Genomic DNA, 9,028 nt, shown 5'->3' with positions numbered 1-9,028 from the left:
CCCCCCCCCCCCCCATGGGATGTATGTGACATTCCTCATTCCTCAGGCACTCCTGGCTGCCCTAAAGGACAAAGAAACAGTCCTTACTACCTACAGCCCATTGACAAGCCCATTGACAAGTCCTTGAAACAGGCACGGTGACATTCCTCTAGGAATTCAGCTGCCTCGATGTTAATACTTTGCTAAGGGCCAAAGGCAGTCCTAGCCTGACCCCTTCCCCTCCACCAAGATCCTGTAAGTCTACTTTAATGTATAAAAATTCCTTTGGAAACTTCCTTTATCTCTAACCCCCTCCCCCAGATAGGTGTTGGCAATTATCCCCCAAGCATATGGCCCACCGATATACATCTGAAGGGTCTCATGACTAAGGTGTTATTAGACGGTAATAAATGACCTTTTCCCAACAGTAGCTAGCCCTCTCAAGGTCCTGGAAACCTTGCTTCCAGAATTCCTTAGAGACTTACGCTATCCCTAACCCCCTCCCAACTTGAGGGTATAAAATGGGCCATTCCTCACAACCCCCGTGCAGCAGCTCTTTCTGCCCATGGGTCCTGTCCCTGTGTTTTAATAAACCACCAATTTTGCACCAAAGACGCCTCAAGAATTCTTTCTTGGTCGTTGGCTCCAGACTCCACCCCACTGAACCTCACGTATATTCCCTAACCTCATCAGTTCCAGTCGTAATTTACTATAGAAAATCAGATTATTGGCCCTTTTTTGAAATCCTGTGCCTTACAACCTGAGAACAAATTTTAGTTATATTTCCACAACAACAAAAATTCAATCTGAATATTTAGTTGACTTTATCAAAAATATCATTTTGCCAGAAATACACAGGTATAAAACCAATTAATTAAAATTTTAATATTGTTCGTTACATATGATATGCATGTGCTTACTAATATGACTGCTAATATCTGGTGGTTAAATTCAGTTTGTATGTATTCAGGGAACAACTCAGTTCCTAGCATGGTTCATGCAGTGATTCCCAAACTCTGGATTTAGTTGATCAGTAATATTTCTTATAATATAGCCATTCCTACTTTTTATCTTATCAAGTAAGAACCTAAAACCAAATAAAGAATATTTATATCTACTACATCATCATCAATTCAAAAAATGTAAAAATAGTTAACACCAAAGAGTGGGAAGCAGCCAAGAAATTATTCTCTGTTTTCTCCATTACTTTTTTAAAAAAACAACTTTACTGGAGCCTAAAATTTCACGTAATAAAATGTACCCAGGTTAAGTGAGGGGGAAGAAAAGAAGTAGGAAGGATAAAATCTTAGAAGATAGGACAGTTATTAAAACCAGATTTCGTTTTTGAAAACTTCATGCATGTCCTTTAGTTTTCTCTTTTTACCATGCATTGCTGAACATGACCTCGGGGCTGGTCCACAGGTAGAATTTGGGTTCCACCCACCTTTCTAGGAGTGGCTGATAAAGGAGAAGTCTTCTCCAAACAGTGCAGGCAGGGGAGGAAAAATAATTTTCCTTCTACCCTTTTAGAATTTTGTGCCCTCCCCCCATAAAAGATTAACAGGAGAAAAAGAAAATTTTAATTACATAACACACATGGGAGCCCCACAAAGGTAGAGATTGAAAGGCAGCTGGATATTTGAGGTTTCTGCACCCTTCCGAGTTAAGGTAAGAGCTAGGTGTGTGTGGCTGGCTGGGGTGAGAACCCACAGTGAGAAGGTAAGAGGAGGAACTGTTTGGTAAACAAACACTGCCCTGCCCCAACCTCAGGCTCTCAGGTGAAAAGGTGATCTCTGGTCAGAGCTGCCTTCCTGGTACAGTCTCTTTCCTAATGTAAATCTGCCTTACAAAAGGGTTATTCCGCTGTTTTCAGAACTTCTCCTGAGTCACAGTTTCTCAAAAATAATCAGTTCAAAATAATAAGCACGACAAAGAGGAATATTTTGGGTGGCATATCCTGCCACCCTCCAACAGAGCAAATGCCAGAGCTAGCCTATCACCAGTGGAGGCATGGTCATAGCTGTGGGGTGAGGAGGGGAACTATTCTTTTGTATTCATTTATTTATTCATTACCTCTTACCTGTCCCCCTTTCTCCTGTTTAACCCTGTTTAGCTTATCAGCTGATCACTGTGGTGATCGCAGCAGCAGGCGGTGGGCTGCTTCTTATTCTAGGCGTCGCGCTGATCGTTACCTGCTGCCGGTGAGTGACGGGGTTCACATTCTAATTCTCTTCACTAAGCAAGTGCCAGTGTTTATTTTAAAGAATATTTGGGGTGTTTTACAATATTAAGTCATTCTGTATGACTGAACCATTAAAGAAAGGAGAAAGGGAAATTCATGATAAATAGTGCCATTGAGAAAGAACAGCAAATGGGATTCTGTTTCCTTTACTAAAAAAGTATGTCCCCAAGCGCAAGCAACAAAAAAGTGATTGGATGTCATCAAAATTAAAAACTCCTGTGCTTGAAAGAGCCCTATCAAGAAAGTGAAAACACAACTTAGGGAACAGGAGAAAGTATTTGAAAATCATATGTCTAATAAGGGACTTGTGTCTAGAATATATAAAGAATTCCTACAATTCAATAATAAAAGGCAACTTCATTTAAAAATGGGCAAAAAACTTGAATAGGCATGTCACCAAAGGAGATGAACAAATGGCCAGAAGGCACATGAAAAGATGCTATGCATCATTAGCCAGCAGGGAAATACAAACAAAATTGCCAGGAGACACCACTTCACACCCACTAAGATGCCTATTTAAAAAACAAGAGGGGTGTGGGGGCCTGGGATAACTGGGTGATGGACATTAACGAGGGCGTGTGATGTAATGAGCACTGGGTGTTATATATAAGACTGATGAATCACTGACCTCTACCTCTGAAACCAATAATACCTTATCTATTAATTAATTGAATGTAAATAAAAAATAAAAATAAATAAACAAGAAAACAGCAAGCATTGATGAGGCTGTGGAAGAATTAGAATGGTCCTACTCTGCTGGCGGAAATACAAAATGGTGAAGCCCCTCTGAAAAAGTCTGTCAGTTCCTCAGAAAGTTAAACACAGTGTCTCCATGTGACCCGGCACCTCCACGCTGACGTACATACCATGAGAAGTGAATTCATGTGTCTACACAGAAACATGTACAAAAGACCACCTATTGTATGATTCCATTTATATGAAATGTCCAAAATAGGCAAATCTAATAGAGATAGATGGTAGATTAGTGGTTGCCTCGGGCTGGCAGGTGGGGGTGGGAATTGGGGAGTAAGGGGTAAGGGCTTGCTTTTTAAGGTGACGAAACTGTTGTAAACATGGATTGTGATGATGGTTACTCAGGTCTGGATGTACTGAAACCTTTGGCTTACATACGTCAGATGGGCAAAATTAGAAGCAAACAACGGTGGATGGGTTAGCTGAGCTATTTCGGCAGTAAGCAAGTGTAGCAGGCGCATGGGGTGAGCAGACGCTCAGCAGTGTGCTTGGCTCTGGGTCTTGGAAGCCAGTGCAATTGGGTTTCTACTGGAAAAGGAAGAGAAAGGAAGAAGTTGGTCCCCTTTCTCGGTGATTGTGTAGTCAGATAAGGGAAAACTATGACCTTTGATTTAGATAATTATAAATGGCAGGAATTTTCCTGATGTACCAGATGGAAGGAACCTACTATAATAGCAAGTTATCTTTTTGACTGTTGATACGAAGGACGTTGTAAGATTATCTTTCACCTCCAGTAAGACTGCAGAGAGCAGTTTGCCCTAACTGGCCATCTGGGAATGCAGGCCTCATGGTACTGCGTTTGCTTGTCATTTACAAAGTTGCCACCAGATCATCAAAGACAAACTATGAGTGGAAATAAAATCCTGGCTAGGAGACTAGCAGCTAGAGAGATTAAACCTCAAGGGGACATAAGCCTCATATTTGCTGAGTGCCTGAGAACCAGGTAGTTTGACCACCCAGAGAAGGAGCCCATGACTATGGGCTTCGGCAAAAGGGAAGGTAGTCGTGAATTAGTAAGTCATTGTTTGAAACCGGATACCCCACCCTCCGGGGAGCAACACAGTGGCAGGTCTGTTCTTGAACTTGCAAGAGGGGACAACGCCTAAGCCGCATGCTGGACATTTGGTTTTATGACCCTGAGTCATTTTGTGCCTTCCCAGAAAGTTTATTTATAGGAAAGTGAGGTAAGAAGGAAGAAACTTCAGATTATCTTACCCAGGGCAAATGTAACTAAAAATGTCTGATCCTAGGCCCGTTCCATAGGTAAATCACACATATTTCCACCATTTCCAACCAGGGAACCCTCATAAGCAGGGGAGCTTGTTCTGGGCTTTCCCTGACCTGCTGAAATGAGAATATGTATGGGTAAGATAAACAGGTGGGCATTTTTGCAAATGAGACAGCCTGGTTTTATGGTCAGTGGAGTAGCTTCATGTGGTAAAAGGGCCCTGGCTGGCGAGGCAGGAGGCCTGCGCTCTAGTCCCAGCTTTACTAGTAGCAAAATGTGACCTGGGGAACAAGTCTCATCTTTTTTGCAAAGCCAAAGCTATCCCATCCCCAGAGCTCCTCTCTTAGTAAATCCTGGGGAGACCTACAAGCTTCCGTGTACATTCTGATGCTCAGGCAGGTTGAGAACCATTGGATTAAAGAATCCTGAAGGCCCTTTGGCTCCAGCATTCTGGGAATTTATGACTCTGATTTCCCTGGCTGCCCCCAAGATGCAGCGATCTCTGTCCCCTGGAAAAGACTGCTTCACCGTAGATAGCTGTGTTTGTCCTCTCTGTCCATGGTAACCCGTCCCTCCGGCTGGAAGACTTTTTTGCATTTTTTTTTGCATCTAATTGCATTTTTACTTGTTTTAGGCAAGATATAACAATAATGCCATTTTTCAGTGGGTATTTACAAAAGAATGTAATGGTAGCTTTCCGTCTCATTTACCTTCTAAAATAATAAAACATGCTTTCATAGATATCATTTCTTTACAGAACTTGTTCATTTAAATTGTCAACTATTTTCCAATCCACAGAAAGAGTAAAAATGACATAAGCAAACTCATCTTCAAAAGTGGAGATTTCCAAATGTCCCCGTATGCTGAGTACCCCAAAAACCCTCGCTCACAAGAATGGGGCCGAGAAGCTATTGAAATGCACGAGAACGGAAGTACCAAAAACCTCCTCCAGATGACGGATGTGTATTACTCGGTGCGTATTGCTGTGCCCAAGGCAGCTCAGGCTGCAATTTCCTCTGAGAAGTACAGGGATTGTGTTTTGTGGTAAAATAAAGATAACTTCAGCTGCTTAAGGGTTAAAGGGAATGGTGGCCTGAGCCTCTTATTTACATAATTTAATATTCAGTTTACTTCTGATCTATTTGCATGGTATTTGTTAGTTTTGACATCAAGATCATGAAGGCTATTTCCACTGAGCACATTACTTCTATGGGGTTGTAGCAATAACCCTTCTTGTGACCGAATTTGCTGTTAAGTTACAAGATTGGAAACAGAAAGATAAAGAATTTAGTGATATTTAGCCCGTGGCCCTTGCATTTTTATCTCTTGTCTGCCATGCTTTACCTCCTCTGGTTGGGGGATCGGAAACAGGTGTAAAGAGAACAATTCAGGGTCATCCTCAGCAAGCTCTTCTCGGGTTTAGGAGAGTGTTCAGTCAGCATAGGTCTTCAACAGCTGGCTCCATCCAGCCCTAGACTGCATCATTTGGAAAGATGGTAGACCACCTTGAACCCTGGCTCCTTCTGTCCCACGTCGAATAACCCGTGAGCTGCCCAGTTCATTTCACATCACGTGGCAAACACGAACGGGACTGAGCTGAAGACTAAACAGACGTAGGTGACTTTTCATCCCACATGGACCTCTTTGAGGTAGCAATAAATGTGAAACCTTGCCCGCTGAGGACTTAATAGCCCTGTGACGGAAGTCACAACCCCGCTAGTTGCTATAGGGACAAACCCTGAGAGTTCAGACTTTGGATGGGAGGGGTTCATGCTAAGGAAACTGTTGTTTCCGTCGGACCCTTTGAAAAACTCGAAACTGGAGGAAGAACAAGAAGAAAGAAGGGGAAAGATACACATAGACACAAACTTAGCGCTGGTGTTAAGTGTTGATGTTTCCGCACAAGTGCTTTGCTGTATTCTCTGGGAAGCCCTGTTACTCTCACAGCAGCCAGGTATCTGCAGGTGTCTGCTGCCTGGGCAGGTGTGCTCACACCGTTCTCTAGGGACTCTTCGCCTGTGCCTGGCGAGATCACCTAGGGACAAACAGACCCCATGGCATCGGAGAAACAACCCCGCCGTGTTTCCATGGAGTAAGCTCAAGAGTTGCCTTAAGTAGAAATAATCAGGAACTTAAACCAGCCCCATCTTCCTTTCAGAAATGGGCTGAGCAGTCCATAGCAGCAGAGCCTACGCTTATGGCATGAAGCTGTCCCCCGAGTAAGAAGGCTGTCCCTCACAGTGGCCTCCGGTGTACTTTGGGCCCTCCTAGGATCCACATTCATTATATGCTGTCTCCAGTGTTTTATTTCTGCCGGGCAAGCGTTTTCTCCTGGAGGGCCTCATTGAGGGCCTCCTCAAAGTAGCCGTGTCCTTTCCCCGCGAGCTGCTTTCGCACGTCAGCTAGGTAGTCATGAGGCGCTAGGCTGGGATCTGGTCAGAGACGGCTGCCAATCGCTGTTGGCCTCCTGCTCTGGGGTCCTAACTCCACCTTTGACAGGGGGTCCTATGACCTTGCAAAGTCAGCTCTCCATTTGTGGCAGAGACATTGGTGTTCTGCTAAATGCCAGAGAGGATTTAAAGCTGTTGTGTTTCACAGAGAAAGACACTTTTTTTTACAGTCAGAATAATAATCAGATAATAATTAATCTGGATAATTAGCCCAGGTCTTTTCCTATGTTGGTCTAAAATTGCTGGGTTGCCTTGGATCATATTTTTAAATCTCCTTTGAAAATATGGGCAAAGGTACCCCAGGCTCCACGAAGAGAGGGCCTGGGAGGTCCTGACGGCTAGGTCTGCTACGCTTAGCTCCCTCGTCTTAGGTGTATTAAAACGTAGCTTTCTTTCTTTCTTTCTTTCTTTCTTTCTTTCTTTCTTTCTTTCTTTCTTTCTTTCTTTCTTTCTTTCTTTTTCAAAGAAAAAAAGCATTAAATTTAAATCCATGAATAATAAATGGACTTCTCTTCTCTTCTCTCTGGCCACCAGCCCACAAGTGCAAGGAATCCTGAACTTGAACGCAATGGACTCTACCCGGCCTACACTGGACTGCCAGGCTCACGGCACTCGTGCATTTTCCCTGGACAGTATAACCCATCTTTCATCAGTGATGAGAGCAGGAGAAGAGACTACTTCTAAGTGCAGAAGAGAGAGGAAGGGCCCAGCAGGCTGAGCAAGCTGCGGGCCCTCAGCCGCGCAGAGGACTGCATGGGGGGGAGCATGCTCCCTAGCTCTCCCAGGACTCGCGGAGCCACACTCGAGTGGCAAGCAGGAAGCAGGACAGGCGTGAGGGGCGTGACCGCCGGGGAAGGGGACAGACGGATCCGGGACGTGGAACCGAGGGCTGCTCCTTGAGCACCTTCGCCCTTACTGTGAACATGAACGTGGGCCAGTACCGGGAGTCTGAGTGCTGCAGCCACCACCGGCCACCGGCCACCAGCCAAGGGCTAACTTTTAGGGCACGTTGTCAGGCACCTTCGCCAGGACCCAGTCTTTCCTTAGTTTGCACTTTAGTAAATTGGGTAGGGAGGTCTCCTTTTGGATTTTTTCCAAGACTGTTCTAAAAAGAAGGCCTGCTTTTCCTCAGATGCTCCCATGGTCCTCGATCTGGTGATTAATTTACCGCAAAATACAGGCTCTTTCATTGTTTTCCTGCCCGGTATCTACGTGCTAAACAACAGGTGATGATGATGAACATACCACTAAGGTTTGGAGATGCTGCAGGTGAGCATACAGTATTTTTGCAGGTTCTAGGTCTTCTGCAGTTTCCAAGCCAACCCTCAAAATGAGGAATTGAAATGTGCGAGGCATAGCACACACTCCATTTTTCAGTCAAGGTGACATTTATTTAAGATTATTTTTTCCCTCTGCAGTTAATTCTCACTTTTTCAATAAGTCTGTATCAGGGCCAAACAAGTTGCCTTTGCTTTTAATTGGAGGCCTCCCGCGGCCCGTGGTGAGGCGGGGCAGGCGGCGCGGGGCGCAGGGCGCTGCAGGGGAGGCGGCCGAGGGTCGCAGAGCCGCAGGCGGCGGGGCGCTTCTCCTCCCTGAGGGCATCGCCCGCCGCCGCCCGGGGACCCGGGCCTCCGCCTCGGAGGCCGGAGCTGCCAGGTGTGTGCCGTAGGGATGGGAAGCTGAAGGCCCGTTGGGCCTGAGCGGGCACCCGCCGCTGAAGGAGAGGCCCCTGGATGTGGCCAGAGGACGGGGCTGACGGGGCACGCCGTGCCACTTCCGGAAGCCGCCATGCTTCGGGAAGATGCGGGTTCCTGAGAAGACCCGGGAGCTGGGCTGGAGCCACAGGTCCGTGAGTCGGCTTCCCTCCCGGGGCGGCTTCTGTGGCCCTGTCCCGGACCTTGTCCACAAACTCGGTGTCCGCTTTCAAGCAGCGGCCCAAAGCCGTTTAGTCACGGAAGAAATCACTTATTTTCTCTCACGCAGTAATGTGGCCTTTATACTACTGCCGAGTTCCCTCCCGAAACATTACAAGTCAGCATTGGAGAACTAAAGGCTTCCAGCCAGTTGAGTTGAGAGTTTGCCTTGGGCAAGGAAAGGCCACATGTCTTATTTATTATGCCTGTGACATGGGTCCTGAGAGGGGGGTGGCGGGCACCCCCAGGGCGCGGTGTCCTTACCTGCTACTTGTGGAAGTGCGATTACTCCCGCGTGTGCTTTTGACACATCCTGGTTTGGGATGAAGTAAAGAGGACACAGCGGTAGAGACCTGTCCCCACCCTGAAGCTCGGAGCTCAGGGGCACCCACATTTCGAAGCGGTCTAGCCTTTGGGGACAGTTCTGCCCTGGGCATGGTGGTTTCTTCCGCATCCTCTTATC

The 9,028-nt window shown here is 46.1% G+C and overlaps 1 protein-coding gene across 1 annotated transcript in view; it reads left to right on the top strand.

Annotated features, from left to right (window-relative positions):
- HEG1 (heart development protein with EGF like domains 1) overlaps positions 1–8,130 on the top strand; it is an 80,973-nt gene extending 72,843 nt beyond the window's left edge. The window contains 3 exon segments of the mRNA XM_040621727.1: positions 2,093–2,180; positions 5,001–5,175; positions 7,187–8,130. Of these exon segments, the coding sequence (XP_040477661.1) occupies positions 2,093–2,180; positions 5,001–5,175; positions 7,187–7,336 (413 nt within the window). The 3' untranslated portion in view covers positions 7,337–8,130.
- Positions 8,131–9,028: the final 898 nt, after the last annotated feature.

The sequence above is a fragment of the Ursus maritimus genome, unplaced genomic scaffold, assembly GCF_017311325.1.
Source record: "Ursus maritimus isolate PB19 unplaced genomic scaffold, ASM1731132v1 scaffold_4, whole genome shotgun sequence".
Taxonomy (NCBI): domain Eukaryota; kingdom Metazoa; phylum Chordata; class Mammalia; order Carnivora; family Ursidae; genus Ursus; species Ursus maritimus.
This window is presented reverse-complemented; position numbering and strand designations above follow the sequence as displayed.